Source organism: Hemiscyllium ocellatum, chromosome 44 (assembly GCF_020745735.1).
Source record: "Hemiscyllium ocellatum isolate sHemOce1 chromosome 44, sHemOce1.pat.X.cur, whole genome shotgun sequence".
In the NCBI taxonomy this organism is placed as follows: domain Eukaryota; kingdom Metazoa; phylum Chordata; class Chondrichthyes; order Orectolobiformes; family Hemiscylliidae; genus Hemiscyllium; species Hemiscyllium ocellatum.
In genome coordinates this window covers 11,778,738-11,793,216 of record NC_083444.1, presented here as the reverse complement: position 1 = coordinate 11,793,216, position 14,479 = coordinate 11,778,738, and the positions used below count along the sequence as shown (strand labels likewise).

The 14,479-nt window shown below is 53.0% G+C and overlaps 1 protein-coding gene across 2 annotated transcripts in view; it reads left to right on the top strand.

Annotated features, from left to right (window-relative positions):
- Positions 1-14,479, top strand: part of LOC132835311 (activated CDC42 kinase 1-like) — a 74,450-nt gene that overhangs the window by 29,908 nt on the left and 30,063 nt on the right. For both annotated transcript variants that reach the window (XM_060854755.1, XM_060854754.1), the window contains exon 2: positions 11,683-11,850. In XM_060854755.1, coding sequence (XP_060710738.1) covers positions 11,685-11,850 — 166 coding nt within the window. In that variant the 5' untranslated portion in view covers positions 11,683-11,684. The remainder of the gene's footprint in view (positions 1-11,682; positions 11,851-14,479) is intronic.

Genomic DNA, 14,479 nt, shown 5'->3' with positions numbered 1-14,479 from the left:
ACGGTTTACCCCAGTCTGTACCCGGGGTTTTTTCCCAGTCTGTACCTGGGTGTTTATCCCAGTCTGTACCTGGGTGTTTATCCCAGTCTATCCCCAGTGGTTTATCCCAGCCTATACCCAGGGGTTTATCCCAGTCTGTACCTGAGGGCTTATCCCAGTCTGTACCCAGGGTTTATCCCAGTCTTTGTCTGGGTGTTTTTCCCAGTCTGTTCCTGGGTGTTTATCCCAGTTTGTACCCGGAGGTTTATCCCGGTCAGTACCCAGGTGTTTATCCCAGCCTATACCCGGGGGTTTATCCCAGTCTGTACCCGGGGGTTTATCCCAGTCTGTACCCAGGGTTTATCCCAGTCTGTACCTGGAGGTTTATCCCAGTCTGTACCTGGGGTTTTATCCCAGTCTGTTCCTGGGTGTTTATCCCAGTTTGTACCCGGGGGTTTATCCCGGTCAGTACCCAGGTGTTTATCCCAGTCTGTACCTGGGTTTTTATCTCAGTCAGTACCTGGGTCTTTATCCCAGTCTTTACATGGGGTGTATCCCAGTCTGTGCCCAGGTGTTTATCCCAGTCTGTACCCGGGGGTTTATCCCAGTCTGTCCCTGGGTGTTTATCCCAGTCTGTCCCTGAGGGTCTATCCCAGTCTGTCCCTGAGGGTTTATCCCAGTCTGTACCTGGTGGTTTATCCCAGTCTGTATTTGGGGGTTTATCCCAGTCTGTACCTGGGGATTTATCCCAGTCTGTTCTCGGGAGTTTATCCCAGTCTGTACCCGTGGTTTATCCCAGTCTGTACCCGGGGTATATCCCAGTCTGTGCCTGGGTGTTTATCCCAGTCTGTGCCTGGGTGTTTATCCCAGTCTGTACCTGGGTGTTTATCCCAGTCTATACCCGGGTGTTTATCCCAGTCAGTACCTGGGGGTTTATCCCAGTCTTTACCTGGGGTTTATCCCAGTCTATGCCCAGGTGTTTATCCCAGTCTGTCCCTGAGGGTCTATCCCAGTCTGTACCTGGGGGTTTATCCCACTCTGTACCTGGTGGTTTCTCCCAGTCTGTACTTGGGGGTTTATCCCAGTCTGTACCTGGGGGTTTATCCCAGTCTTTACCTGGGGTTTATCCCAGTCTGTCCCTGTGTGTTTATCCCAGCCTGTCCCTGAGGGTCTATCCCAGTCTGTACCTGGTGGTTTATCCCAGTCTGTACCTGGTGGTTTATCCCAGTCTGTTCTCGGGTGTTTATCCCAGTCTGTTCTCGGGTGTTTATCCCAGTCTGTACCTGGGTGTTTATCCCAGTCTGTACCTGGGGATTTATCCCAGTCTGTTCTTGGGAGTTTATCCCAGTCTGTACCCGTGGTTTATCCCAGTCTGTACCCGGCGGTTTATCCCAGTCTGTGCCTGGGTGTTTATCCCAGTCTGTACCTGGGTGTTTATCCCAGTCTATACCCAGTGGTTTATCCCAGCCTATACCCAGGGGTTTATCCCAGTCTGTACCTGAGGGCTTATCCCAGTCTGTACCCAGGGTTTATCCCAGTCTTTGTCTGAGTGTTTTTCCCAGTCTGTTCCTGGGTGTTTATCCCAGTTTGTACCCGGAGGTTTATCCCGGTCAGTACCCAGGTGTTTATCCCAGCCTATACCCGGGGGTTTATCCCAGTCTGTACCTGAGGGCTTATCCCAGTCTGTACCCGGGGGTTTATCCCATTCTGTGCCCAGGTGTTTATCCCAGTCTGTACCCGGGGGTTTATCCCAGTCTGTACCTGGGGGTTTATCCCAGTCAGTACCTGGGGGTTTATCCCAGTCTTTGCCTGGGGTTTATCCCATTCTGTGCCCAGGTGTTTATCCCAGTCTGTACCCGGGGGTTTATCCCAGTCTGTACCCGGGGGTTTATCCCAGTCTGTACCCGGGGGTTTATCCCAGTCTGTACCTGGGGGTTTATCCCAGTCTGTCCATGAGGGTTTATCCCAGTCTGTACCTGGGGGTTTATCCCAGTCTGTACCTGGGGGTTTATCCCAGTCTGTACCCGGGGTTTATCCCAGTCTGTCCATGAGGGTTTATCCCAGTCTGTACCTGGGGTTTATCCCAGTCTGTACCTGGGGGTTTATCCCAGTCTGTACCCGGGGTTTATCCCAGTCTGTCCATGAGGGTTTATCCCAGTCTGTACCTGGGGTTTATCCCAGTCTGTACCTGGGGGTTTATCCCAGTCTGTACCCGGGGATTTATCCCAGTCTGTACCCGGGGATTTATCCCAGTCTGTACCCGGGGATTTATCCCAGTCTGTACCTGGGGATTTATCCGTGTCTGTCCCTGAGGGTTTATTCCAGTCTGTACCTGGGGGTTTATCCCAGTCTGTACCCGGGGGTTTATCCCAGTCTGTACCCGGGGGTTTATCCCAGTCTGTACCCGGGGGTTTATCCCAGTCTGTACCTGGGGGTTTATCCCAGTCTGTACCCGGGGATTTATCCCAGTCTGTTCCTGTGGGTTTATCCCAGTCTGTACCCGGGGGTTTATCCCAGTCTGTACCTGGGGTTTATCCGTGTCTGTCCCTGAGGGCTTATTCCAGTCTGTTCCCGGGGATTTATCCCAGTCTGTTCCTGTGGGTTTGTCCCAGTCTGTCCCTGAGGTTTTATCCCAGTCTGTACCCGGGGGTTTATCCCAGTCTTTACCTGGGGGTTTATCCCAGTCTGTCCATGAGGGTTTATCCCAGTCTGTACCTGGGGGTTTATCCCAGTCTGTACCTGGGTGTTTATCCCAGTCTGTACCTGGGGTTTATCCCTGTCTGTTCTCGGGTGTTTATCCCAGTCTGTACCTGGGTGTTTATCCCAGTCTGTACCCGGGGGTTTATCCCAGTCTGTACCTGGGTGTTTATCCCAGTCTGTACCTGGGGATTTATCCCAGTCTGTTCTCGGGAGTTTATCCCAGTCTGTACCCGTGGTTTATCCCAGTCTGTACCCGGGGGTTTATCCCAGTCTGTACCTGGGTGTTTATCCCAGTCTATACCCAGTGGATTATCCCAGTCTGTACCCGGGGGTTTATCCCAGTCTGTACCTGAGGGCTTATCCCAGTCTGTACCCAGGGTTTATCCCAGTCTGTACCTGGTGGTTTATCCCAGTCTGTATTTGGGGGTTTATCCCAGTCTGTACCTGGGGATTTATCCTAGTCTGTTCTCGGGAGTTTATCCCAGTCTGTACCCGTGGTTTATCCCAGTCTGTACCCGGGGGTTTATCCCAGTCTGTACCTGGGTGTTTATCCCAGTCTATACCCAGTGGATTATCCCAGTCTGTACCCGGGGGTTTATCCCAGTCTGTACCTGAGGGCTTATCCCAGTCTGTACCCAGGGTTTATCCCAGTCTGTACCCAGGGTTTATCCCAGTCTGTACCTGGAGGTTTATCCCAGTCTGTACCTGGGGTTTTATCCCAGTCTGTTCCTGGGTGTTTATCCCAGTTTGTACCCGGGGGTTTATCCCGGTCAGTACCCAGGTGTTTATCCCAGTCTGTACCTGGGTTTTTATCTCAGTCAGTACCTGGGGGTTTATCCCAGTCTTTACCTGGGGTGTATCCCAGTCTGTGCCCAGGTGTTTATCCCAGTCTGTACCCGGGGGTTTATCCCAGTCTGTCCCTGGGGGTTTATCCCAGTCTGTACCTGGTGGTTTATCCCAGTCTGTATTTGGGGTTTTATCCCAGTCTGTATTTGGGGGTTTATCCCAGTCTGTACCTGGGGATTTATCCCATTCTGTTCTCGGGAGTTTATCCCAGTCTGTACCCGTGGTTTATCCCAGTCTGTACCCGGGGGTATATCCCAGTCTGTGCCTGGGTGTTTATCCCAGTCTGTGCCTGGGTGTTTATCCCAGTCTGTGCCTGGGTGTTTATCCCAGTCTATACCCGGGTGTTTATCCCAGTCAGTACCTGGGGGTTTATCCCAGTCTTTACCTGGGGTTTATCCCAGTCTATGCCCAGGTGTTTATCCCAGTCTGTCCCTGAGGGTCTATCCCAGTCTGTACCTGGGGGTTTATCCCACTCTGTACCTGGTGGTTTCTCCCAGTCTGTACTTGGGGGTTTATCCCAGTCAGTACCTGGGGGTTTATCCCAGTCTTTACCTGGGGTTTATCCCAGTCTGTCCCTGGGTGTTTATCCCAGCCTGTCCCTGAGGGTCTATCCCAGTCTGTACCTGGTGGTTTATCCCAGTCTGTACCTGGTGGTTTATCCCAGTCTGTACTTGGGGGTTTATCCCAGTCTGTACCTGGTGGTTTATCCCAGTCTGTTCTCGGGTGTTTATCCCAGTCTGTACCTGGGTGTTTATCCCAGTCTGTACCTGGGGATTTATCCCAGTCTGTTCTTGGGAGTTTATCCCAGTCTGTACCCGTGGTTTATCCCAGTCTGTACCCGGCGGTTTATCCCAGTCTGTGCCTGGGTGTTTATCCCAGTCTGTACCTGGGTGTTTATCCCAGTCTATACCCAGTGGTTTATCCCAGCCTATACCCAGGGGTTTATCCCAGTCTGTACCTGAGGGCTTATCCCAGTCTGTACCCAGGGTTTATCCCAGTCTTTGTCTGAGTGTTTTTCCCAGTCTGTTCCTGGGTGTTTATCCCAGTTTGTACCCGGAGGTTTATCCCGGTCAGTACCCAGGTGTTTATCCCAGCCTATACCCGGGGGTTTATCCCAGTCTGTACCCAGGGTTTATCCCAGTCTGTACCTGGGTTTTTATCCCAGTCAGTACCTGGGGGTTTATCCCAGTCTGTACCTGGGGGTTTATCCCAGTCTGTTCCTGTGGGTTTGTCCCAGTCTGTCCCTGGGTGTTTATTCCAGTCTGTACCCGGGGATTTATCCCAGTCAGTACCTGGGGGTTTATCCCAGTCTGTACCTGGGGGTTTATCCCAGTCTGTACCTGGGGGTTTATCCCAGTCTGTACCTGGGTGTTTATCCCAGTCTGTACCCGGAGTTTATCCCAGTCTGTCCATGAGGGTTTATCCCAGTCTGTACGTGGGGGTTTATCCCAGTCTGTACCTGGGGGTTTATCCCAGTCTGTCCCTGGGTGTTTATTCCAGTCTGTACCCGGGGATGTATCCCTGTCTGTTCCTGTGGGTTTGTCCCAGTCTGTCCCTGGGTGTTTATCCCAGTCTGTACCCGGGGATTTATCCCAGTCTGTTCCTGTGGGTTTGTCCCAGTGTGTACCCGGCGGTTTATCCCAGTCTGTACCTGAGGTTTTATCCCAGTCTGTACCTGGGGGATTATCCCAGTCTGTACCTGGGGGTTTATCCCAGTCTGTACCTGGGGGTTTATCCCAGTCTGTACCTGGGGGTTTATCCCAGTCTGTACCCGGGGATTTATCCCAGTCTGTTCCTGTGGGTTTATCCCAGTCTGTACCCGGGGGTTTATCCCAGTCTGTCCCTGGGGATTTATCCCAGTCTGTACCTGGGGTTTATCCGTGTCTGTCCCTGAGGGCTTATTCCAGTCTGTTCCCGGGGATTTATCCCAGTCTGTTCCTGTGGGTTTGTCCCAGTCTGTCCCTGGGTGTTTATTCCAGTCTGTACCCGGCGGTTTATCCCAGTCTGTACCTGAGGTTTTATCCCAGTCTGTACCCGGGGGTTTATCCCAGTCTGTACCTGAGGGTTTATCCCAGTCTGTACCCGGCGGTTTATCCCAGTCTGTACCTGAGGTTTTATCCCAGTCTGTACCCGGGGGTTTATCCCAGTCTGTACCTGGGGGTTTATCCCAGTCTGTACCTGGGGGATTATCCCAGTCTGTCCATGAGGGTTTATCCCAGTCTGTACCCGGGGGTTTATCCCAGTCTGTACCCGGGGGTTTATCCCAGTCTGTCCATGAGGGTTTATCCCAGTCTGTACCTGGGGGTTTATCCCAGTCTGTACCCGGGGTTTTATCCCAGTCTGTTCCTGTGGGTTTATCCCAATCTGTACCCGGGGGTTTATCCCAGTCTGTACCTGGGTGTTTATCCCAGTGTGTACCCGGGGTTTATCCCAGTCTGTCCATGAGGGTTTATCCCAGTCTGTACCTGGGGGTTTATCCCAGTCTGTACCAGGGTGTTTATCCCAGTCTGTACCTGGGGTTTATCCCAGTCTGTACCTGGGGGTTTATCCCAGTCTGTACCTGGGGGTTTATCCCAGTCTGTCCCTGGGGCTTTATCCCAGTCTGTACCCGGGGTTTATTCCACTCTTTACCTGGTGTTTATCCCAGTCTGTACCCGGGGTTTATCCGTGTCTGTCCCTGAGGGTTTATTCCAGTCTGTTCCCGGGGATTTATCCCAGTCTGTTCCTGTGGGTTTGTCCCAGTCTGTACCCAGCGGTTTATCCCAGTCTGTCCCTGAGGTTTTATCCCAGTCTGTCCCTGAGGTTTTATCCCAGGCTGTACCTGGGGGTTTATCCCAGTCTGTACTTGGGGGTTTATCCCAGTCTGTTCTCGGGAGTTTATCCCAGTCTGTACCCGTGGTTTATCCCAGTCTGTTCTCGGGAGTTTATCCCAGTCTGTACCCGTGGTTTATCCCAGTCTGTACCCGGGGTTTATCCCAGTCTGTGCCTGGGTGTTTATCCCAGTCTGTACCTGGGTGTTTATCCCAGTCTATACCCAGTGGTTTAACCCAGCCTATACCCGGGCGTTTATCCCAGTCTGTACCCGGGGGTTTATCCCAGACTGTCCATGGGTGTTTATCCCAGTCTGTCCCTGAGGGTCTATCCCAGTCTGTACCTGGGGGTTTATCCCAGTCTGTACTTGGGGGTTTATCCCAGTCTGTTCTCGGGTGTTTATCCCAGTCTGTCCCTGAGGTGTTTATCCTCAGTGGTTTATCCCAGCCTATACCCACTGGTTTATCCCAGCCTATACCCGGGTGTTTATCCCAGTCTGTACCAGGGGGTTTATCCCAGTCTGTACCTGAGGGCTTATTCCAGTCTGTACCCAGGGTTTATCCCAGTCTGTACCTGGGTGTTTTTCCCAGTCTGTTCCTGGGTGTTTATCCCAGTTTGTACCCGGGGGTTTATCCCGGTCAGTACCCAGGTGTTTATCCCAGTCTGTACCTGGGTTTTTATCTCAGTCAGTACCTGGGGGTTTATCCCAGTCTTTACCTGGGGTGTATCCCAGTCTGTGCCCAGGTGTTTATCCCAGTCTGTACCCGGGGGTTTATTCCAGACTGTCCATGGGTGTTTATCCCAGTCTGTCCCTGAGGGTCTATCCCAGTCTGTACCTGGTGGTTTATCCCAGTCTGTACTTGGGGGTTTATCCCAGTCTGTTCTCGGGTGTTTATCCCAGTCTGTCCCTGAGGTGTTTATCCTAGTCTGTACCTGTGGATTTATCCCAGTCTGTACCCGGGGGTTTATCCCAGTCTGTGCCTGGGTGTTTATCCCAGTCTGTACCTGGGTGTTTATCCCAGCCTATACCCAGTGGTTTATCCCAGCCTATACTCGGGTGTTTATCCCAGTCTGTACCAGGGGGTTTATCCCAGTCTGTACCTGGTGGTTTATCCCAGTCTGTACCTGGTGGTTTATCCCGGTCTGTACCCGGGGGTTTATCCCGGTCTGTACCCGGGGGTTTATCCCGGTCTGTACCCGGGGGTTTATCCCGGTCTGTACCCGGGGGTTTATCCCGGTCTGTCCCTGGGTGTTTATCCCAGTCTGTCCCTGAGGGTCTATCCTAGTCTGTACCTGGGGGTTTATCCCAGTCTATACCCAGTGGTTTATCCCAGTCTGTACCTGGGTGTTTATCCCAGTCTGTACCTGGGGGTTTATCCCAGTCTATACCCAGTGGTTTATCCCATTCTGTACCTGGGGGTTTATCCCATTCTGTACCTGGGGTTTATCCCAGTCTGTACCTGGGTGTTTATCCCAGTCTATACCCAGTGGTTTATCCCAGTCTGTACCTGGATTTTTATCCCTGTCTGTACCCGGGGGTTTATCCCTGTCTGTACCCGGGGGTTTATCCCAGACTGTACCTGGGGGTCTATCCCAGTCTGTCCCTGAGGGTCTATCCCAGTCTGTACATGGGTGTTTATCCCAGTCTATCCCTGAGGATCTATCCCAGTCTGTATCTGTGGTCTATCCCAGTCTGTACCTGGGGATTTATCCCACTCAGCACCTGGGGTTTATCCCAGTCTATAGCCAGAGTTTATCCCAGTCTGTACCTGGGGATTTATCCCAGTCTGTGCCTGGGGGTTTATCCCAGTCTGTGCCTGGGGGTTTATCCCAGTCTGTCCCTGGGTGTTTATCCCAGTCTGTCCCTGGGGGTTTATCCCAGTCTGTCCCTGAGGGTTTTATCCCAGTTTGTCCCTGGGAGTTTATCCCAGTCTGTCCCTTGGGGTTTATCCCAGTCTCTACATGGGGGTCCATCCCAGTCTGTACCTGGGGATTTATCCCACTCAGCACACGGGGTTTATCCCAGTCTGTACCGAGGGGTTTATCCCAGACTATACCCAGAGTTTATCCCAGTCTGTACCCGGGGATTATCCCAGTCTGTACCTGGGGTTTTATCACTGTCTGTACCTGGGGATTTATCCCACTCAGCACCTGGGGGTTTATCCCAGTCTGTACCGAGGGGTTTATCCTAGTCTATTCCCAGAGTTTATCCCAGTCTGTCCCTGTGGTGTATATCCCAGTCTGTACCTGGGTGTTTATCCCAGTCTGTACCTGGGTGTTTATCCCAGTCTGTACCCAGGGGTTTATCCCAATCTGTCCCTGCGGGTTTATCCCAGTCTGTATCTGGGTGTTTATCGCTGTCTGTACCCGGGGGTTTATCCCAGTCTGTACCTGGGTGTTTATCCCAGTCTGTACCTGGGTGTTTATCCCAGTCTGTACCCAGGGGTTTATCCCAATCTGTCCCTGCGGGTTTATCCCAGTCTGTATCTGGGTGTTTATCGCTGTCTGTACCCGGGGGTTTATCCCAGTCTGTACCTGGGGGTTTATCGCTGTCTATACCCAGTGGTTTATCCCAGTCTGTACCGAGGGGTTTATCCCAGTCTATACCAAGTGGTTTATCCCAGTCTGTACCTGTGGTTTTATCCCAGTCTTTACCTGGGGTTTATCCCAGTCTGTACTGGGGGTTTATCCCAGTCTGTACCTGGGTGTTTATCCCAGTCTGTCCCTGAGGGTCTATCCTAGTCTGTACCTGGGGATTTATCCCTCTCAGCACCCGTGGTTTATCCCAGTATATACCCAGAGTTCATCCCAGTCTGTACCCGGGGTATATCCCAGTCTGTGCCTGGGGATTTATCCCAGTCTGTGCCTGGGGGTTTATCCCAGTCTATACCCGGGGGTTTATCCCAGTCTGTACCTGGGTGTTTATCCCAGTCTGTCCCTGGGTGTTTATCCCAGTTTGTACCCGGGGGTTTATCCCGGCCAGTACCCAGGTGTTTATCCCAGTCTGTACCTGGGTTTTTATCCCAGTCAGTACCCGGTGGCTTATCCCAGTCTGTCCCTAAGGGTTTATCCCAGTTTGTACCTGGGTGTTTATCCCAGTCTGTCCCTGGATGTTTATCCCAGTCTGTCCCTGAGGGTCTATCCGAGTCTGTACCTGGAGGTTTATCCCTGTCTTTACCTGGGTGTTTATCCAAGTCTGTACCTTGGGATTTATCCCAGCCTGCATGTGGGGTTTATCCCAGTCTGCATGTGGGGTTTATCCCAGTCTGTACCTGAGAGTTTATCCCAGTCTGTCCCTGGATGTTTATCCCAATCTGTACCTGGGGTTTTTTCCCAGTCTGTACCTGGGATTTATCCCAATCTGTACCTAGGAGTTTGTCCCAGTTTGTTCCCGGGATTTATCCCAGTCTATACCTGGGGGTTTATCCCAGTCTGTACCCGGTGGTTTATCCCAGTCTATACCCAGTGGTTTATCCCAGTCTGTCCCAGGAGTTTAACCCATTCTGCACCTGAGGGGTTTATCCCAGTCTGTACCCGGGGTTTTATCCCAGTCTGTACCTGGGTGTTTTTCCCAGTCTGTACCTGGGGGTTTTATCCCAGTCTGTATCTGTGTGTTTATCCAGTCTGTAGCCGGGGGTTTATCCCACACTGTCCCTGGGGTGTTTATCCCAGTCTGTACCTGGGGTTTATCCCACACTGTCCCTGGGGTGTTTATCCCAGTCTGTACCTGGGGTTTATCCCAGACTGTCCCTGGGGGTTTATCCCAGTCTGTCCCTGGTGGTTTATCCCAGACTGTCCCTGGGGGTTTATCCCAGACTGTCCCTGGGGGTTTATCCCAGTCTGTCCCTGGTGGTTTATCCCAGTCTGTCCCTGGGTCTTTATCCCAGTGTGTACCCGGGAATTTATCCCAGTCTGTACCCAAGGGTTTGTCCCAGTCGGTCCCTGGGGGTTTTTCGCAGCCAGTCCCTGAGGATTTGGGGCGGCACGGTGGCACAGTGGTTAGCACTGCTGCCTCACAGCACCAGAGACCTGGGTTCAATTCCCGACTCAGGCGACTGACTGTGTGGAGTTTGCACGTTCTCCCTGTGTCTGCGTGGGTTTCCTCCGGGTGCTCCGGTTTCCTCCCACAGTCCAAAGATGTGCGGGTCAGGTGAATTGGCCATGCTAAATTGCCCCTAGTGTTAGGTAAGGGGTATATGTAGGGGTAGGGGTATGGGTGGGTTGCGCTTCGGCGGGTCGGTGTGGACTTGTTGGGCCGAAGGGCCTGTTTCCACACTGTAAGTAATCTAATCTAATCTAATCAAATTTATCCCAGTCTGTTTCTGGGGGTTTATCCCAGACTGTCGTTGGGAATGTCCTGGTGTGTACTGGAGACTGAGGCAGTGTCCCGGTGTGTATTGGAGACTGAGACAGTGTCCCGGTGTGTACTGGAGACTGAGACAGTGTCCCGGTGTGTATTGGAGACTGAGACAGTGTCCCGGTGTGTCCTGGAGACGGAGACAGTGTCCCGGTGTGTACTGGAGACGGAGACAGTGTCCCGGTGTGTACTGGAGACGGAGACAGTGTCCCGGTGTGTACTGGAGACTGAGACAGTGTCCCGGTGTGTACTGGAGACTGAGACAGTGTCCCGGTGTGTACTGGAGACTGAGACAGTGTCCCGGTGTGTATTGGAGACTGAGACGGTGTCCCGGTGTGTACCGGAGACTGAGACGGTGTCCCGGTGTGTACCGGAGACTGAGACGGTGTCCCGGTGTGTACCGGAGACTGAGACGGTGTCCCGGTGTGTACCGGAGACTGAGGCGGTGTCCCGGTGTGTACCGGAGACTGAGGCGGTGTCCCGGTGTGTACCGGAGACTGAGGCGGTGTCCCGGTGTGTACCGGAGACTGAGGCGGTGTCCCGGTGTGTACCGGAGACTGAGGCGGTGTCCCGGTGTGTACCGGAGACTGAGGCGGTGTCCCGGTGTCTACCGGAGACTGAGGCGGTGTCCCGGTGTCTACCGGAGACTGAGGCGGTGTCCCGGTGTCTACCGGAGACTGAGGCGGTGTCCCGGTGTCTACCGGAGACTGAGGCGGTGTCCCGGTGTGTAATGAAGTCTGAGGCAGACTCTTGATCATTTCGGGCATTTCAAAGGGGGATATGGTGAGGGGCATGAATAATCTCGGATTAGCCACGGTCCCTGTGGTCTGTGGACCATGTGTGAGTGGGCCGACCAAGCTGCTCCTGTTATGTTTGTGATTCTCTCGATCTGTATCCCGCTCGGAGTGATGGTGGTGTGGCGGATGGAGTAATATCCCACCAGCTGTTCCCACAGTTCGGACTGACAGTTCCCCTCCCCTCCCCCACAGGAATGAGCTCCCCTGACGAGGGCACGGAATGGCTCTTGCAGCTCCTGAAGGAAGTCCAGCTCGAACAGTTCTACCTGCAGATCCGCGATGACCTCAATGTCACCCGCCTCTCGCATTTCGACTTCGTGAAGACCACCGACCTGGAGCGGATCGGAATGGGCCGTCCAGGTAAGGAACGCTTCCCGTTCCATCCCGGAGGGAACATCGCTGCACCTCTTCCGTTTCCCCAACCCCCCCAGACCTCTGACTTTCTCGAGAGTCGGTCTCCCCTCTCTCAGCAGACAGGCTCTCACAACAGGATCGTTAACAGTCTCCCGCCTCCAACGGGATCTCTCCCCCCTTTGTCCCTGGTGCAGTCCCCCTCTGACCAGTTGTCCCCTGAGCCCTGGGATTAACCGCTGTTTGGAAGAAACATTAACGCCATGACCAAAGTACATGTTATAAGTCTAGCCACACCCCTCCCATTCCTGCTCTCTCCTCCACCTCCTGATACTGCCTGGCTCACTGTGTTCCTCAGGCCTTCTGCCGGTCTGTTTTGGATTCCACCATCTGCGGTTCCTTTGTCTCGGACCTCAGTAAGATCCAGCATTCATCCCAGCTCCCACCCATAACCAGATTGCTATTCTTATTCACCCCGGCTGTATATTTACTCCCTGTTGCAGTTTCCGGGCTTTGCTGTTGAGACTGGAATTCTGTCTGTCGCCTCCTTCTGTCTCCGCAGTGATACTGGGAGGATAATTCACTGCCATTCTGCCCCTCCCTGCCTCCCTTCCCCCAGCACTTCTAGTTTTCATCCTTTCTGTTTAAAAATGGTGACAGGCTGGTCCTACTACTCTGAAAATACACCCAATCCAGAGAATTCCCGACGGTGTGGAAACAGGCCCTTCAGCCCAACCAGTCCACACCGACCCTCTGAAGAGCAACCCATTCCCCTGTTACTCTACATTTCCCTCTAACTAATGCACCTAACCTGCACACCCCTGGACACTATGGGTAATTGACCACGGCCAATCCACCCTAACCTGCTCATCCCTGGGCACTATGGGTAATTTAGCACGGCCAATCCACCCTAACCTACACATCCCTGGGCACTATGGGTAATTTATCACGGCCAATCCACCCTCACCTGCACATCCCTGGGCACTATGGGTAATTTATCACGGCCAATCCACCCTAACCTGCACATCCCTGGGCACTATGGGTAATTTAGTATGGCCAATCCATCCTAATCTACACATCCCTGGGCACTATGGGTAATCTAGCACGACCATTCCACCCTAACCTGCACATCCCTGGGCACTATGGGTAATTTAGTATGGCCAATCCATCCTAATCTACACATCCCTGGGCACTATGGGTAATCTAGCACGACCATTCCACCCTAACCTGCACATCCCTAGACATGATGGGTAATTTAGCACGGCCAATCTGCCCTAACCTGGACTGTGGGAGGAAACTGGAGCACCCGGAGGAAACCCACACAGACACGGGGAGACCGTGCAAACTCCACACCGACAGTCGCCCTGAGGCTGGAATTGATCCCGGGTCCCTGGTGCTGTGAGGCAGCAGCGCTAACCACCGAGCCACCGGGCCACCCCTTCTCTGCCTCACAATCTCAGCCTCTCTTCTGACACCATCCAGTCCCACAGCACAGAAACAGACCCTTCGGCCCACCAGTCTGTGGTGACCCTAATCCCAGATGAACCAGTGCCCACCTGCCTGCTCCTGGCCCATCCCCCTCCAGACCTTTCCTGCTCATGTCCTCATCCAAATGTCTTTTAAAATTTATAACTGTACCCTCATCCACCATCGAGTCATAGAGATGTACAGCACAGAAACAGACCCTTCGGCCCAACCTGTCCATGCCGACCAGATATCCCAACCCAATCTAGTCCCACCTGCCAGCACCCGGCCCATATCCCTCCAAACCCTTCCTATTCATATACCCATCCAGATGCCTCTTAAATGTTGCAATTGTACCAGCCCCCACCACATCCTCTGGCAGCTCATTCCACACATGCCCTCCCTCTGTGTGAGAAAGTTGCCCCTTAGGTCTCTTTTATATCTTTCCCCTCTCACCCTAAACCTATACACCTCTAATTCTGGACTCCCCCACCCCAGGGAAAAGACTTTGTCTATTTACCCTATCCATGCCCCTCATAATCTTGTAAACCTCTATAAGGTCACCCCTCAGCCTCCGACGCTCCAGGGAAAACAGCCCCAGCCTGTTCAGCCTCTCCCTGTAGCTCAAACCCTGCAATCCTGGCAACATCCTTGTTAATCTTTTCTGAACCATTTCAAGTCTCACAACATCTTTCCGATAGGAAGGAGACCAGAATTGCACGCAATATTCCAACAGTGGCCTAACCAATGTCCTGTACAGCCGCAACATGACCTCCCAACTCCTGTACTCAATACTCTGACCAATAAAGGAAAGCATACCAAACGCCTTCTTCACTATCCTATCTACCTGCGACTCCACTTTCAAGGAGCTATGAACCTGCACTCCAAGGTCTCTTTGTTCAGCAACACTCCCCAGGACCTTACCATTAAGTGCATAAGTCCTGCTAAGATTTGCTTTCCCAAAATGCAGCCCCTCGCATTTATCTGAATTAAACTCCATCTGCCACTTCTCAGCCCATTGGCCCATCTGGTCCAGATCCTGCTGCAATCTGAGGTAACCCTCTTCGCTGTCCCACTACACCACTTCCTCAGCAAGTTCACTCCACACACACTACCCACCCTCTGTGTGAAACATTTGTCCCTCATGTCTTCGCAGGATCGTCGAATCCCTCCA